At 39.2% G+C, this 17941-nt stretch overlaps 2 protein-coding genes across 2 annotated transcripts in view; one reads left to right on the top strand and one right to left on the bottom strand.

The window, feature by feature from the left end:
• Window positions 1-32: 32 nt before the first annotated feature.
• Window positions 33-3235, bottom strand: bet1l (Bet1 golgi vesicular membrane trafficking protein-like). The gene is made up of 4 exons (XM_086299616.1): window positions 3119-3235; window positions 2358-2443; window positions 711-767; window positions 33-308 (listed from the first exon to the last, which is right to left on the bottom strand). Exons 1-4 carry the CDS (start codon window positions 3135-3137, stop codon window positions 141-143), a joined length of 330 nt encoding a protein of 109 aa, XP_086155742.1. The 5' UTR covers window positions 3138-3235; the 3' UTR covers window positions 33-140.
• Window positions 3236-7048: 3813 nt separating this feature from the next.
• Window positions 7049-17941, top strand: part of LOC147325211 (plasma membrane calcium-transporting ATPase 1-like) — a 32824-nt gene continuing 21931 nt past the window's right edge. The window contains exons 1-7 of the mRNA XM_086299618.1: window positions 7049-7453; window positions 9531-9817; window positions 12106-12303; window positions 13674-13931; window positions 14247-14372; window positions 14982-15152; window positions 16070-16096. Coding sequence (XP_086155744.1) covers window positions 9622-9817; window positions 12106-12303; window positions 13674-13931; window positions 14247-14372; window positions 14982-15152; window positions 16070-16096 — 976 coding nt within the window. The 5' untranslated portion in view covers window positions 7049-7453; window positions 9531-9621. The remainder of the gene's footprint in view (window positions 7454-9530; window positions 9818-12105; window positions 12304-13673; window positions 13932-14246; window positions 14373-14981; window positions 15153-16069; window positions 16097-17941) is intronic.

Raw genomic sequence — 17941 nt, forward strand, 5'->3', positions numbered from 1 at the left:
AACTGGTCAATCCAATTTTGCCTACGTCGTGCTTTCTTTCTTTGGTGCAAAATAAAAAAAGTCTTTATTTAAATCAGTTTTGACATTACAGTCTAAAGTCTCAGCTCCATATCAGAGCCTGGCTGATCTTGTTTTCCCAGTTATTGGTGGATCCTGGACACCAGGTAGTAAAGAACAAGGAAGACCAGGACCATCCCCATGGAGACGTAACACAGGATACGGCGGTTGTCTCGTCCTGATCGGACCATGGTGGAGAAACGTTTCACACTGCCAGTGAGCAGGCCTGTCGCACTCATGAAGTTTGAGTCCTAAAAGAAAGAGGAGATAATTCTTTAATAATTCACAATAAATTGACCTAAGAGAAAAAATAAAACAGCCTATATTTGAGATAGTATTGATTTGTACTTATATAATGTGCACTCTGTTTACCAAATGAATCAATCCACACAGATTCTGACAATCAACACAGTGCTAATTTTTTATACTGGGACTTTATAAAAATGTTTCCTGAATGTTAGGTCCCAGTGAAACCTGTAGATTGAACAATTCACTAAACAGTTCAGAGGAGCCATCGTGAAAATACAACAGGGTGAAACTCAGTGAATATTTAAAACAATATTCTCATTATAGACAAATGGGAGAAATTAAAATGTCAGTTCTTTTTTACTAAAAGCTTAACTATATTTGTGTTTAAGGCAGGAAACGCTCACCATGCCATCCAGGTACTCATTCTGATCGTCCACTTCTCTGTCGATGTCGTAAGCCAACTGCGAGATACAGAGACAAGAAGATGATCAAGTTATTTGTAGAAGTCTGACTGTGGCAGACCAGCAAACTGTCAAAACGTTTACTTTTATGGAGGCCACTTTCACTTTCACCCGGGTGCTACTTACTCTCTTAATTCCTATGACATATGTTCTTGCTCACCTGAGGTTGAATTTAAACCATTTTGAAACCTGTAAGGACTATTACTTTTTATTTTAGATTATTTTTATCATGTCCTAAAATGTGAAATCTCATGCAAAAATGTACTAATAAGCAATCACTTGTAACAAGTGAAGTTTTAAATCATCTCAGGGTTAGACTACAGGCAGAAGAAAGAACATGAGAGCAGATTCTGAAAAGCGAATGGCACAGCAGAGGAAAATGTAGAACAGGAAAGCAAACATCTTCTTGGTTACCCTTTATCCTTTTAGGCTGTTGCTCTGTCACTGAGTACCTAACCAGCTTAGCGCAGATTGGAAGATGTCCAACTAAACAGGACGTTGTAGGGATTTAAAACACAACTCTTTGCTAAAAACAGACACGACTCATTTGTCAAAGTCTGTGAACATGCATAAAATATTTTCTGGATCCCCAAAGAGGTTTGAATCGGGGACAATTTCTACAAGATTTAAACCAATTATGAGTCATTTATTTAAGCATAACAGAAATTTTGAATCAGTCTAAAAAATAACAGTAATCTTTATAGATGTCTTGTCAGTATAGTAGGCAGACTAATTGTCTTGACTCTATGTAAACAAGTTGTTTTCATTAGTGTACAGTAAATGCCCAGAGGATTGTTCTGAACCAGGAAGAGCCTGAAGCTTGGTGTGAGAAAATCTTAATATCATGTAACTATGTAGAAGTGCCTGATGGTGTCCCATCTTACACTGGAGGCACTGGTTGTACAATTTTCAAATTTTCACAATGCTGTACATTTATTAATAAAAGACAACCATTACACCAGTGATGCATTTGGTTACACATTTGCTGTGTAATGCATTTGCTGCAACAACTTCTACTGTTATAACGGCACATCACTTTTTCTCAGCTAATATATACACTAACTTACTGTAAGTTACATATCTACTTTTTAATGCACAGGTACAATACACAATCTGCACTTTTCTAATTATTCTAAATATTCTTAACTATTTAAACATCTTTCAGTATCCTGCTCTGTTTGCACACTATCTGTATGCTAATTTTAACAACTGTACTGTACTCTGCTCTGGTAACTATTGTCCATGATGTAAATATGTAAATATTGTGTTTTCTGTTCGGCGTCCTGTTCTTTTTGTATATGTATGTTTTTTGCTGCTGATACAACCAAATTTCCCCTTGTGGGACAATTAAAGGATTATTCTATTCTATTCTACACCTGAAATTCTTACAAGCAATAAGCCATGTATCAGTACATTAAATAACAAAACTGGCTGTGTTTGGCATAATTAATAATTCTGATTCTGGGAACTGACAGCTTTACTTATAATTAAAACTAAGTACATTTGACAGCAGTAACCTAGTAACTACAGACCAGCTGATTTATTAATCAGACTGGTCGCTGAAGGGGACGGTTGTTGGTTGTTACCCACAGATTTCAGTCTGGACACTTTGTTGGCCAGGTTCTCTGCCAGCCGTTTGTTTTCAGCATCGAGCACATCATCCACAGAGCCATGGCCTGGACAAGCACAAACACCGTGGATTAGATATGACACACAAGATCTGAATGTTCCTTGAATTGTTATGTTTCTGTTGAAAACCGCAGATAGACCTCATAAGATTTTGCCAAGCACATAGTTCTGAACACATAACTTCTTAAAGAATAGGTAATGTTTCTAATTTTCGGTTTAAATCAACAGGAAACAACACGTTTTCATCAATGATTTTGATATCAGCATGATCTGAGTGTGGAGCAGAGTCTCTGCTGAAGGGATGTTCTTTATAAATCCAACCCTTTAAGCTAAGCACGGAATAACGACGTGAAGTAAACTTACAACACTGCCGAGGAGTATTACTTATCCCATATTTGGGAAACTAATAAGATACTACTACTACTACTACTACTACTAATAATAATAATAATATCACTTTTTATCACCCTTCAGAGAGGCAGATGCTTCTTTAGAGGGCGATAGCAATTGATATGAAACTTACAAGGTAGCCTTGCTTTTTGCTAATATTTAAGTATGTCAGAGCTAGTTAGCTTAGCTCTTGAGATTTGGGTGTTATACGAGCAAATGATACTTAAAAATAACATTTTAAAATGTACCACCCAGCTGTAACATCATCTCTAAGCTGACACAAATAACACACAACTGAATATTTGGAAGTGAATACGTGTCAAAACATTTACCTCTGTTCCACTCCGCCATGTTGCTTGTTGCTGAATGACGTCACAATCAGCTGTTCACGTGGCGGACACGTGACTGCCTTTCTTCTTCGTCGACTACGTTAAGGTTTTTTGTTTTTTTTTCGACAACGTTAAGGTGTCGTTAGTATTACCGCTTCAATGACGACAGAAGACTCCAAAATAGTTCTCGCCTTCTTTGTGTTTATGCATTACACTAGCTGAGTACTGATGCCTTAACAAAGACTTTAAGCATATACCACACAAAAAGGGGAATAAATGAAGAGTGGAAAAACAAACAACAACAATAACATCAACAATAATACCTTATCACTTTTTAAAGAATACAGTCCTATCATACAGACTCATTAATAGCCATCCGGTCAGACGTCCATTCTAACATACATACTTAACTTACACACAAATAGATGCAAACTAAGGTCGAATAATGGTAAATGGCCTGTATTTGTATAGCGCTTTACTTAGTCCCTAAGGACCCCAAAGCGCTTTACACTACATTCAGTCATCCACCCATTCACACACTGGTGATGGCAAGCTACATTGTAGCCACAGCTGTCCTGGGGCGCACTGACAGAGGAGAGGCTGCCGGACACTGTTGCCACCGGGGCCACCGGGCCCTCTGACCACCACCAGTAGACAACGGGTGAAGTGTCTTGCCCAAGGACACAACGACTGAGACTGTCGGATGGGGAAATCATTATGAGAACACTAAAATATATATAAAAAATGTTTTCGGGAGTTGTTTAAAACAAATTACGGATTCAGCTGATCAGGTAAAATGTGACCATTATGCTGAAGGTTATTACAAAGTTTGGGCACTATTGCCTCAAAAACGTGATCGTCTCTGATTCTGATTTTAAAGTAAAAGCGTGGGACATTTAGCAGACTTTGATCAGGTGATCTGCAACGATAGGGTCTCAGTAGCTCCGATAATATAAGCAGGGCCCTCCTCATGTGGCTGTTTAAAATCTGCAGAAGTGTCTGTTTTATCCACAAGAGGTCGCTCTTTCTGTCCTGCTTAGGGTAGTTACTTTACTACTTGTGTCTCACAGTACCTGTTTTCAATTTAAAAACAAACAAACAAACAAACAAACAAAAAACCTGTTTTCAATTTACAAAACGTAGATGTTTGTAATATAAACATGATAAAAACTACATCTAAACAAAGAAAATTATTAATGTATTTTAACAGTTTTATGGTGCAATCCATGCAAAATACCCCAAATTACGTGATTGTAGTTTATCTAAATGTGAAAATTTATAAATATTTAATTTATTATTCACAATTATGAGCTGTATACTGTCAGTTTAACAAAATAAAAGCACTGATGGTGTCACTTTGGGAAACTGTAGAGATAGCCATTCTTCAACACAGCCACTCTCTTAGGCAAGCTTTCCTGTAATTTCTTTAAGTAGTCCTCAGGAATAGCTCTCCAGTTTGCTTGAAGGACAGGCAAAGCTTTAAAAATTGTATTGAAGTGTTAAATAGCTGTCAAGTCTTTACTGTACAGCCTGTACGCCCCGTTTCTGTTCAAACATGAATGCACACTAGTGCACAAAGCAAGGTCCACAAAGGCATGGATGACAGAATCTGATTTGGGAGCACTTGCCTGGCCTGAACAGAGTCCTGACCTCAAAGATAGAACATCTTTGGGATGTTGCTTCCAGGTCAATCATGCTAGGCTCATCAATTGTTTAGGGCAAGGTTTCCTCTTTCAGTAGCCTCTTATGACTCATGTTAAGACTACTGGATGCACTGTCATATTTATTTTCAGTAATCAATTTCGATACGAATAGAAAAAATGTGACCCTGCCCCAAAGTAAGGTTTTAAAAGGCTTTTCCCACTCAAAGTTATTGCTCTGATTCCACAGTGCCCCCTCTCCCCCCTCCCTTTTTCATACTGGTGAGTGTTTCAAGTCACCTTCCTGGTTGGATGGGCTGTGGGAATTTCTGAAATGTTATTTTTAGATCTGCTAAAATGAAATATAGGCATTCTTGAACGCCACCCAAAAAGCTCTAAACCACCCAGTGGTCTACATAAATCTTAGTTATAATTGTTTTAGCAATTAGCTTGACTAGCATAACTTTGAAAATATTATTAAAGGAGATTTAATAAAAAAAAAAGTATTCAAATGACATTTTGCTTTATGTTTGTAGCAACAAAAACACAAGTGACAAAACAATATTTGGGCTTTATCTAAATTAACTTTCGTTTCAACAGTCACCAGGGCATAAAAACTTTGTGATAGAATTTCAGTCAAATTTTATTAAACAGTGTCCCCAAATTGTCATGTTGATTGTTACAATGATTTTTTGCTTCTGGTTTTGATTTTTAGTGTTGTTTTAGTACCTTTAACTTTTTGTGGTATCATTGCATTTTTGTTTTTCACATTATTGTTCCAGTCTTTTTAGGGTTTCTACTGTCTCTGTATCATGTAGGATTCTTCTTGCCTCATGTTTTGTTCCTGTCTTATAACAGTTGGTTTTTTGGTGTTTATTCTCTGGGTTTTGCCTTCTTTCAGTCTGATTGTTGTTTATTTCAGATCTTTCAGATGTTTACATACCTCATCATGGGCATTAGAGTCACAGGCCTTTGTGATTTCTCTGACTGCCTCTTTTTCCAGGATGGATTGATTGTACAGCATACATCTTTAATGACATAGCATACATCACACATCAGAAACTGACGGTACAATTTCACATTTATTTGGGATTTTCTATAGTCCACACATGGTATACATACAGGCTCAAATGTATAAATATACTCAAATATTTCAAAAGACGGAGTTCTAGAGAATAGTTTTATGGTCAGACAAGACAATGGTGAGCTATCTGACTAAGGTACAAGAGGTCAGAGGAGTAAAGGAGTAAATTATGCTCTGACTTTTTTTTCCAAGCTTCCTGTGGTAGTGGTACATTTCACAGTGGATGAAATAATGAAGTGGGAAGACTACCTCCAAATTCTTTAGCTTCACCTCATACTTGTACATTCAGTTCTTCCCTTTTAAATCCCTCAAAGATATATGCTTCCTTCCCCCCAAAAAAACTCAAAAAAAGAAGAAAAAAAAGAAGTTCAAAGAAATAATTAAAACCCCCAAATTACCAAAATTTGGGGGTTTGCTCATGATGGGTAAACTTCTGGCCTGTACCTTCTGCACAGCCCTGGTTTTGCCTTTGTCAAAGTAGTCTTTGATTTCTTTTCTGTGTGTTGTGTTCTGTTTGTTTTTCCTTTCATGGCTCGTCATGGTTGTATGCAGAGAATATAGAAACATTTTGATCAACTGTGGTTTTTGTTAAGCAGTGAATCCAGAGCTTTGGTCTTAGTAGTCCATCACTGATCTGTCGAGCCAATCCTTAAACTACTGCTGTGTAGACCTCTTTAGAGTGTGGGGTCAAAGATCATGTTAGATCAAAACAAAAATACTAGAACGTAAATACGAAAGAGTGATATTATCCTGTGTGTGTGTGTGTGTGTGTGTGTGTGTGTGCACACTCAGTTAATCCTTCTATGTCATTGTGTACTGTAATCCGTGTGTGTGCGCGTGTGTCACATGACGTCATCATGCATCATTGCTGCTCAGGGTGATGAAGTGTGTGTAACAAAGTGAAAAGACCACAGTAGAGCAAACAGTTGGACTGTTTCATGGAATTCTCCATGAGAAGTCGTGCTGATGGTTATGTACTGAACTACTTTCCTTTGGGGCTGCAGTTGGTTGTCAGGCTGTAACGTCCGACCACTTGCATTCACCTTCACAGTTTGGTCTGTTTAGATCTAATTGGTTCATCTCAGCAGGAGGAGTCTCAGTGCTATATGTGGACTCAATGCGCACCCTTTCTGGAGTATGAAGCACAGCAGCAGCAGGTTTAGATGGGGTGTGTGTGTTGACCTGGTGAGTGTACGCCTACTGTGTGCCTTTCAGTCAGAGGATGCAGCAGGTGTAGACGTAGTTCGTGTGTGGACTTGGCATGTCGCTCTCAGCAGGAGGAGCTGCAGCAGCGGTCTCTCTGGCACTCAGTGAAGCCACAGATTGTCTAATTAGATTAAGCGAGGCTTTCCTCAGATAATCATTCAGCCAGCTCCTGTTTTTTCCTCTGATAAAGAGAGCTGTTTGAAACTGCGAGCTTGCTGAAGGTCACGCTGAAAAAGGACCAGTTTGGGTAGTAAACTGGGGTCTTGGTGCTGTTCTGCAGACTGCCCGCTGAGGAGCTGTCTCCGGGTTATGGGCTGTTTCTGGAGCTGTGAGTGTGTCGCTGCTCACAGTAATCGGACCACCACTAATACCTGCTGCTGCTAACAGGAGGTGATGGGGGAAGTTTCTGTAAGTAAAGCTTTTCTTCTTCTCAGTGCTACAGTAATGGATTGTTGTTGTTTTTTTAATTATTAGAAATGGCTTCAAGTTGTGTTTTTGTCATGAAACCTGGATGTGTTTCTGTTTTTTTGTATTTGTGTGGATGACTTCCCGTGGAATTTATTCATTACTTATGCAGTTTTACTTTGTTTTGCTGTTCTGATGGTTAGTTAATTAATAATAGATAATTTGAGATTTCCTCCAATATCCAATTCTAGATCATCCTTTTCAGCTTCTAATGTGAACATTTACAGCTGCACTTAGGTTTATATTTTACAGCATGAAACCATTTGTGGTTCTTAATTGTTGGTTAGAATTCGTAGTAAAGCCATACTAAGGTACAGTGAGCAGCAAAACTTCAATGACTATTTTGACTTCTGTCCATCCTGCTCTTCTCTCAGTAGCTCTTTTCTTCCTCTGCCTCAGCCTTAAACAGATAGGCTGTTTCTCCCTCTCTCAGATTAAGCCCAGGCTGACTGATTGACACAGATTACAGCTAAAGGCACAGAGGTCACAACCTGTGAGGCACAAATATAAAGGGTTTCAGTTCACATAGGAGCAGGGACAAATCTCTACTCCACACACTGTTACATATTCAGTCTGAGCTCCTGTTAACCATTGAGGGGAGAACATTGTGCTTGATTGAAATAAAATTAGCTCTACTGGGTCCTGCTTGGCTGATTTGTGTCTCATGGAGCTGGTTTCTAATGTAAAGGACTTAAGACAATCTCGTAAGCATGCGGTTGAGTAAATACTGGATTGTAATGAGATTTTAATTGTGAAGAAGCTTATAATACTGTTTTCATACTATTGTCCATCGTGTTGTTGCCCACTAGTTTTCATGTCCTTGCCTTTTTCTTTATAAATTACAAAACATTAGAAAGAGCCTTTCCATGAATGGCTGATCAGGTACAGCAGCTTTAGTGGTTGCAGATATTTATGTTAAATGAATGAAATTCTTTTCAGGTGATCCAAAAAGTTTCAGTGAGAGCACTAACAGGGACTACAAACACAGACTATATTGCCATATTGTCTCCTTCACAGCCCCCTAATAAATCCAGGGCTGAATTTCAAATCAATTTCAACTATCATTATATTTGGCATCATAGTATACCAACAGAACACTTTGCTTTCAGACTGCAGGCTTGTGGTTCTAAGAGTATCTAAAAGTAGCACAGAGAGAGTTTTCAGCTACCAGGACCCTCAGTTATGCTGTTGTAGGCTGCTGGAGGACTTCCCATTGTGCACTGAGCATTCCTTATGTACTTGCATGCTACTACTAGATGCCATTAACTTTTCTGCTCTTCTGTGTTTTGTATGTGTTTTTTCTCATAGTTTGTCTATGCCCTCCTTTCCCCTCACACAAATCAGTCATGATAAATGGCTTCCCCTACTTGAACCTTATCCACTGGAGCAGGGGTGCCCAATCCCAGTCCTCGAGAGCTACTATCCTGCAGCTTTTAGATGCATCCCTACTCCAACACAGCTGAATCAAATGAATGGCTTGTTATCAGGCCTTTGCCAAACACGATGGCATGCTGAAGAGGTAATCAAACCATTTGATTCAGCTGTGTTGGAGTAGGGATGCATCTAAAAGCTGCAGGACGGTAGCTCTCGAGGACCGGGATTGGGCACCCCTGCACTGGAGGCTGCTCATCTGATTGTTGGAAGTTCCACCCTGATTTTGTAGAGTTTCTATCTTTTAAAATACCTTGAGGTAGCTGAAATGAAGTGAAGTAAAACTTGTATTGCATGATGACAATGATGATATTTTGAAATGAACTGCTTGGGATTGCAAAAAGTACTTTTTTTGACATTATTTATTTATAAAAAAACAAATCTGAAGATGTAGAATCATAAGAAGTATACGAATTAAAATTCATCATATGCAATGTGTAGAATGTGCAAACCTTTACTTTCCAAGAAATCATACCAGAGATGTCACCGTCCTGTCCAATCCCATCTTTTTTGTGGTAATAAGTGTATTATTCTTTCTGCAGTACAGCGTATATCCTGATGTTATCAGGACTTATCTTTCTCTCAACAGTCACAGAGTCCCTGTCAGGCTACATCGGTACCTCAGGCCTACCACTGAGTCTATTTGAGAAGGCCTCTGCTGAGTCCCCAAGAAAGGAAAAATGACCAACAACTCTTTTAGTGGGTCCAAATATGTCCGACGTGGCGAGGCCAACCACGATGCAGAGTTCAGCTGCTCAGTCCAGGAGCTGCGCTCCCTCATGGAACTTAGAGGAGAGGAGGCAGTTGCTAGAATCCAGGAATCTTATAGTGAAGTTAATGGACTGTGCGCCCGGCTGAGGACGTCACCTGTCGATGGTAAATATGTTCAGAAATTGTATTTCCTTTGTGTCCCTACAAAACTGACTCCTAGTTGCAGCGTCACAGTATCACAGATGTGAATCTAAGATTAAACTTCAGATTAAATTAAGAGCTCAAACATTTGCACAGGCTACTCAGTTTGCTTCATTTTTAAAAAATCATTTAAGGAAAGTAACAGTGCATTAAATGTGAAGCAAGCACAGGGTGTGCAAACTTCTGCATACACCTCAAAGTTATGATTTTGAATAAATTTAGAACTCTTCACTACTGACTCACTGACCTCCCCTCCCGGCGTGGGCATCATTAAAACAGCAGAGGACATACTAGGTTCATTAGTCTTCAGGGACTGTTGACTGTGTGATGGTCAAAGTCATCTGTGACCTGCAGCTCCTGTTGCTCTGCTCTCTGTCAGTTTCTGGGCAGAGAAAAGCACATTGTGTTCAAAAATATTCAAGTAGAGGATTCGTTGCAGTGGGGATAAAAGTGTTTTTTTCTTCTATTTTTTCTGTAGCTGTAAAGATCAGAATCAGAATCACGTTTATTGGCCATGTATATGCACGGACACATACAAGGAATTTGGTCCTGGTAGATGGTGACTCTCAAGCACATGTGGATATATACAGCTACACATGCATACACAAACATACACAAGTTGTGTAAACCAACCATAAATGTATGTTGTTGGAGGTGAGGGCAACTCCAGTGTAGCTCGGACAAATGGGGAGAAATGTCTCTGGAAGGGCATCTGGCAATAAATCTCTGCCAAATCAAACATGTGGCTCATCAAGAAGAAGAAGAGGAAATAACAGTGTGTCTTAAACAGGGATTGGTTTACTTGCTCACAGTGAGGGTAGCTCAAATTATTTATTTGTGGATCGGATGTCAACAATCTATTTTACATGTGTGTTTTTTCTTCTTAATGTAATCGTGAAATTTCTTTCTTCTGTGAACAAGTATATTAGACTGTTCACTGGAAAAATCACACTCCTTGCCAGTCCACTTTTACCAGTTAGTTAGTGTTCAGGTGTGTTTAGTAGTTTTATCTTTCACTTTTATTTTCCTTTTCTTAAAGCACCCACAAGTCAAATCTGCTCATTTACTCAAAATATTTGCTGACTTTGTTCTGAAATGAGAAGCTTGTCTCCTCTGGAGCTTTCTCTCAAGTCAGCGTTTCTTGTTTATAATGCCTCTGCTTCTTTTGCTTTTTTGTGCCTAAGTTGGACTTTAACTTAAGGTTTCCTATTAAACTTTATCTGAATACTGACCCACACAGGGTGTCTTATAGTGACCTACAGACAACGCATTAGGTTTGTCTTTGCTGAGCTTGTCTCATACGTCTGCATTTCCCCCCCATTATTAATTCATTCAGTCTGTCCGTCTTCCACGCGCTCGGTAAACACTTTCAGTGCTTCGACTCCTGCTGAGAGTAAAATGTCAGCAGCAGGTTGAATTGACTGGAAAATCCATTCCGCTGCTTTATTTCTCTTTGTATTGACAGCTGGGGTCAATGTAATGTCAATGTAGTGTAATCCCACTTACCTAAACATTCGGAGAATGCACAGCACTCTGCTCACTGTGTTTCATTTTCAGACAACATGAAGAGAAATGTTGGGTTAAAAACCAGTTACAACTGACGGAGCCAGCTGCAGCCACGCAGCAGCTGCAGTGTCTCTTAGGGGATCGGAGTGTGTCCTGACATGTTGTTCTACTCCACAGAGGGGAAACCGCTCTGCTCTTTGCTCCCGCACAACACAATATTACTGAAGAGACACAAACACCAAGTGTGATAACCGATGTGTTACATTTAGAACAAGAGCCATCTGAGACTATAGCTTCTCCAAGGAAGAAAATTTCCTTCCACGACATACATTAGCTGAGGCTCTGGATCCAGAGGGAGATGCAAATCTGTATCAGTTTATGATACTTTCTTAAGACATCAAGGCAATACCATCACTGTATATTTCATCGGTTGTTTTTTTATTTTTATTTGATTTTTGAATGCATTCTCATCGAGCACATCATAGGCCACAGTGTTGCCTTATTACATCTTTGGCTACCTAGATCAAATTCATCTTGAGCGTGCATTTAAAAGATCAATCTGAAAATGTGATATTGATGACACATTTGAACAAGTAATACACTGTGAACTAACAGTTGTGTTTCACCCCTCGTAAAACAGACAGCAAACAGATCAATTAGTTCTAAATACATGTCAGGTTGAAGGTGTGATCCATGTTCAGCTGAACGAATATGGAGTCATTTTATCTTTGTGTCTCCTACTGCAGGCTTAGATGGAAAATCGGAAGATATCGACAGAAGGAAAGAGGTGTTTGGACTTAACATCATCCCTCCAAAGAAGCCAAAAACCTTTTTGCAGTTAGTGTGGGAAGCCCTGCAAGATGTCACACTCATCATCCTGGAGGTGGCAGCCATCATTTCACTAGGCCTTTCTTTCTATCATCCACCAGATGCTGAGAGACAGAGTGAGTAGTTTTCGTTACTTGAAAAGCAAACTAGTCTATGAGTATGCCTCAACATTTTTAGTAGTAGAGCTGTGACGGGTCAATATCTGATCATTAGAAAAGTTAGAGTCCATCATGTGATCAGTGTAATGAGCTTGTATGAAGGTGAACTGGTTTCCACACCAACATTTCAGCAAAGTAGTCTTCCTGGTACTGGTGTTAGGCCAGTTCCCATTTTGGCTGTAATTTGTCATGAAGTAGATTCAACAAGGTCCTGGAAACAATTCTCAAAGGTTTCAGTCTATATTGACATGATAGCATCACACATTTTCCCCAGAGTTGTGAAATGCTTCTTTACTCTGCTGGAAGCAGCTATCAGATGTTGGCTACACAATGGGCATAAAGGGATGGAGATTATCAGCAGCGAGTCTCAGGAAGGCTGTGGGCTTTAAATGATACTCTGTTTGTGCCAAAGTGTACCAAGAAAATATCCCCCACACCATTACATACCTTTTCTATTATTTATGCAAAGTCTGACCCTACCGTCAGAACGTCTCACCGGGAACTGAGACTCATTAGATCAGGAAATATTTTTTACAGTCTTTATTTGACCACCTTTGATGAGCGTATGCACATATAGTCCCAGCTGTATTATCTTCTGCAGCTGTAGCACATCTGCTTCAGGGTTCAATGTGTTGTGCATTAACAGATGCTCCTCTGCATACCTTTGGTTGTACCTTGGTAGTTATTTGAGTTACTGTTTCCTTTTTATCAGCTTTAAGGAGTCTGGAAATTTTCTCCATTCTATGTGAGCCCTAGAAATGGTTGTGTGGGAAAATCACAGTAGATCCAGCTAAAGTCATTGAGCTGTTGCCAATCTGCTTGGTTAAATATTTGCGTTAATCAGCAGTTCAGTGGATATACCTAATAAAATGTCCTGTATTGTATATGAAAGCTCAGCTTGACTTCATTGTGCAGAGGGACAAACACACATATGCATTTCAAATGATATACCTGGTTCATCTGTCATTGTCACTGTAATTATAATAATAATAATAATGCTGTAATAATTAACATCAACTTCATCTAACAAGCTGCAGCTTCTCCAAACTAGCTCTGAGCTTCAGTTCTAATAAAACCCTGAAAGCTCCTGACAAGTCCATCCTACGATGCATCTCCAGACAATGTTAAGTGCTGGTCCTTCCTGGCATTTCTGTTATGGCTACTTTCACTGTGCACTCTGCGATTTCACCATGGTGCACCCAACAGTTGAGTAAACGTCAACTTGTGTTTGAAACTGGCATGTGAGGCACTGTTAACAGACAGAAGGTCATGTAAGACTGAAACTGAAAAATGTTCATAAAAGTTCTAGCTGATGTGTCTCTGTTTAGACTGTGGCAGTGCAGCTGGCGGCGTGGATGATGAGAGCGAGGCAGAGGCTGGATGGATCGAAGGCGCTGCCATCCTCTTGTCTGTGGTGTGTGTGGTGCTCGTGACGGCCTTCAATGACTGGAGCAAAGAGAAGCAGTTCCGTGGCCTCCAGAACCGCATCGAGCAGGAGCAGAAGTTCACGGTGGTTCGAGGGGGGCAGGTGATCCAGATCAAAGTGTCCGAGATTGTGGTTGGTGACATTGCACAAGTCAAATATGGTGAGGAAGCAAAATCATGTGTGTAATAATTCACTTTACTAACATTTGGTGACATTTAGTTTGGTATTACTAACAAATAAACAGCTGATACTATTAAATCTTGACTTCTGCAGTCAAATATAAAAATGATTGTATCCTTCTACACAATATCCCCATGTTGTCTTTGTGATGGTCGAAGGTTTAAACCCAACAACAGCGTTATTAGTTTTTTTAAATGGTTATTTTCAAATAATAACTAACCATTGTATGACTGCATGTGGCAAGCAGATGACATAACAGTGATGTAACATAATGACCTGAGTGTTTGTGTTCCAGGTGACCTCCTCCCTGCTGACGGTGTCCTGATTCAGGGCAACGATCTGAAGATTGATGAGAGTTCTCTAACCGGAGAGTCAGATCATGTCAAGAAGAACCTTGACAAAGACCCCATGCTGCTGTCAGGTGCATCACTCTACACTATTTCACATTAAATTACAGCCAAGACCATTGTGACCTGTGCTGTCATTGTTGGAGACGATTACGGCTGATGATTTTCCAGATGATTTTAATTCTGACTACCCTCTCTCGTTTTCTCACCTAAATTGGGAACATCAAATCTGTTCTTACAGCCTCAATCCAATACATATAACAAACTATTATTATTATTATTATTATTATTATTAATATTATTATTATTATTATTATTATTATTATTTTAGTCCTTATAGTGAATAAAAACTACAATTTGAAAGCAAACGAACTAGACCAGAATTCTCTGTGGTACATACTGGGCTTCATATGCCCACAGAGGCTGATGGATATAACATTTCAAATGCAGTCTAATTGTTGATTACTAGTCAATTGAGCTATATAATGGGGTACCAGTTGGCTAATAAAATCATCTTCTCTCTCCATCTAGACACGTAGGCCATTAAAAAATGCACTTAATTTTAAAGATGTGAAGAGCATTCCTTTTTTTACAAAATACCATGCTCAACCCTGTTAAGCGAGATACAACGTGACTTGTGTTTTTTTTTTTTTTGGTGAAATATTTCATTTTCACTTTCTCAGGTACCCATGTGATGGAAGGCTCTGGCAAGATGGTGGTCACTGCTGTGGGTGTGAACTCTCAGAGTGGAATAATCTTCACCCTGCTTGGTGCTGGTGATGAAGGTGACAACGAGGACAAGAAAAACAAGAAAAAAGAGGAACACAAAAGGAAAGATTCAAAGGGGAAGAAAAGTAAGTTCAGTAGAATTGAATCCTATTTGACATGCCAGTGTGGTTCTACTTATATCTAAAACATGTTGTCCACATGTGGAGTGTTATTGCTCAAACCCACAGCAAAAGATTCCTCTCCTGCTCAGGTACTACTCCTTTGTTTATGTGTGCAAAACTGCTAACACCAATCAACACCTAACAATGATAACAGTTGACTTTGGAGGTTTTAATAATTTATTAATCATTCTTTATGTATGAGTATGTGGGTTAGTCATGTATGTGTGTAGGCATGGCTTTAATAAGAGCAGCAGAGACGCAGAACAATGCATGGTCTTCTCACAGAAAAAGTGTTAATTTCCTGTATTCCCATGAATTTATTTGCATCAATTTGTGCTGCTTCCTCATATTTACACAAAAATTTATATATGGCCTGCAGATCGAAATTAGCTAGTAGCTAAACGTGGTACAATGCATATTTTCTCTTAGAAGATTCATTTTTTCTGTTCATACATGGTCCCTGAAAAATAAAGTGGAAATGGAAGATGAAAATGAAATTCATGCCAGTGATAAATGAATTATGTGGTTTTTGATTAATTGATTAATCGATTAAGTAATTTATTTAAGAACACCTTGGTCTTTAATAACTACGTGGGTGTATAAATTGGGGATTATGTAGACTACAGCTCACCTGCTGAAAAGAGAATACCGAGCAACAATTCCTTGGGATTAGCAACAAAACCAGCCAACGAAATTTATACACAACCTGCTCATTTTGGAGACTCAATACCTGCATTTGCCACAGCAGACTTAGTGGTTTATAAACTCAAATTTAAGAATATTTTTTGTGAGGAAGGATAGAAAAGATTTATGAATGTAGTGAAGGAGGAGAAAGAGGAGTGCTGCATGACTAACGGCTATTAAATGTTTCTTCTTTACAGGCAAAAAAGAAGACAAAGGCAAGAAAGGTAGGCAAACAAATATGCCATCACTGTCTGTGTGAATGAGTTGATGTGAAGGTTGTATTAAACAGCAGAGCTTCAATTTGTTTTTAAAGCTATCTCTGGTTTGATCATCGACTTCTTGTGGTAGTGAACTCCAGAGCATCCATACCTCTATCTGTCCATGCCGAATGTGTCAGCAATAATGTTAACAGTTAATATGTTTTGGCAGTATGGGTGCTGCTGTGCGCTTCTGTGTTCTGTGGAGAATGGAAACTGAGGAGCCACGTAGAAACCAGCTCGTTCCTCATCCTCTTTGACTGGACCCAGTTCTCTTGGTCAAATGTGTGACATCAATGACATTTATGAGGGTCAAAGACTTGAGGCCTTTCCCAGTCTGTGCTCCTGTGAATCATCATTAGTCATGGTCTGAGTACTGTCCCATATTTAAATTTCACAGGATGATGTGGATAGAAATATTTTAGGGCATGAGTCTTAAATTATATTACAAAAATACAGATATCTGATATTTTCCAATTATCCCGTATTAACTTATCAGTTAAAGAATCCACTTAGTTTTGGTTGCTTAAGGCTGTTTAGGTAAGGCTGAAAATCATGGTTACCTTTCCTACAGTTCTTTGAATGAAATCACATGCAGTCTTTGAATATTAGACTTTGGAAAATTATCATCTATTGTTGATGTGTAGTTTTATGTACATCATGTCCAATTCACAACAGTTGTCTCGAGGTACTTGGTATTGTAAGGTGAAGACTCTGGGAGAGGTAGCCATCTGCTGCAACCAGTTGGGTGTGAGGTGAAAGAGAGGAGAAAAAGCAGTCTTTAAATAGACAGGACAAAACAGTGGAGAAGAAATGTTCACTGTATCAAGTCCACCAGCATCCTGACCCTACAGCGGTATATTTCAGGGTTGGTTCATGGTGACCACATCTAGCCTTAACTAAGTTTTAAGAGAAAGGAAAATTTGAAGCCTAATTTCAAAAGTAGAAAGGTCTCCTGAACGCAAACTGGCTCCACAGAAGAGACATGATTGGGCCTGACCTTAAAAGACTTCGTGTGGGAGGGAACCAATGGGGAAAAGCTAATGTGAGAGAAATATGATCTCTTTCTCATCCCTGTGAGTACTCTCACTGCACAGGCTTTTCAGGGTTTTTTGGAACAACATACAGAATTGTCCAGCCTAAGAGTATCTGTATCTGATATAATTTCAAGATTTCTATGGACCAATACAATAACCTCAGCCCTGAATTCAGAAGTAGAATTCTGATCTTTATTTTTTGCCTCTAGTTTAATTTATTGATTTATGCCATCTTATTTCATAACTATATGGGGTATCATCTGCATAACAGCACAACACATTTAATTAGCAACTCAGTGTTCAGTATATATATATTTTCTGGGCAGGTTACTTCAATCATCCAACCCCTCAAAAAATACTTTATAATAGGTAGTTCAGTTAGACTCTTGGTTCCTTTGGAGTTTCCCATGGTCCTGACAGATCCTCCTGTCTCCCTGTGGTCCCACATGGTGTAGTGTGTTTGGCCCTGTGGTCTGAGCAGTAGCAGCAGGTGCTCCTGACTCTATGATTAGGCCCAAGAAGATTATTGGGCTTAAGCTTGGCAGCTGCTTTCTTCTTCTGCCTACTGCTGGCTGCCTGCCTGTCCACTAATAACCTTGTTACGAGATGGGATCAGCACCCTCACATATATATATACACCTGCAGATATGCTTTCTGAAAGGGGGTTGTTTGATTGTTGGGGTTTCTCTTTATTATTGTGCATTAAAATACACAGCACCTTGAGGTGACTATTGTTGATATTTCGCACAATGTAAATAAAATAAAATTGAATGGA

The sequence above is a fragment of the Aulonocara sp. 'chitande type north' Nkhata Bay genome, linkage group LG7 (assembly GCF_057382095.1).
Source record: "Aulonocara sp. 'chitande type north' Nkhata Bay isolate Kocher_YH1m ecotype deep benthic linkage group LG7, A_spYH_male_GT1.1, whole genome shotgun sequence".
Taxonomy (NCBI): domain Eukaryota; kingdom Metazoa; phylum Chordata; class Actinopteri; order Cichliformes; family Cichlidae; genus Aulonocara; species Aulonocara sp. 'chitande type north' Nkhata Bay.

Bases quoted from the DNA above. Each gene is read 5' to 3' on its own strand.
- bet1l (XM_086299616.1), bottom strand. The intron at 768-2,357 runs GTGGGTAACAAC...TGTATCTCGCAG, and splicing joins AAGTGTCCAGACTGAAATCT to TTGGCTTACGACATCGACAG. The intron at 309-710 runs GTGAGCGTTTCC...TCTTTCTTTTAG, and splicing joins ATGAGTACCTGGATGGCATG to GACTCAAACTTCATGAGTGC.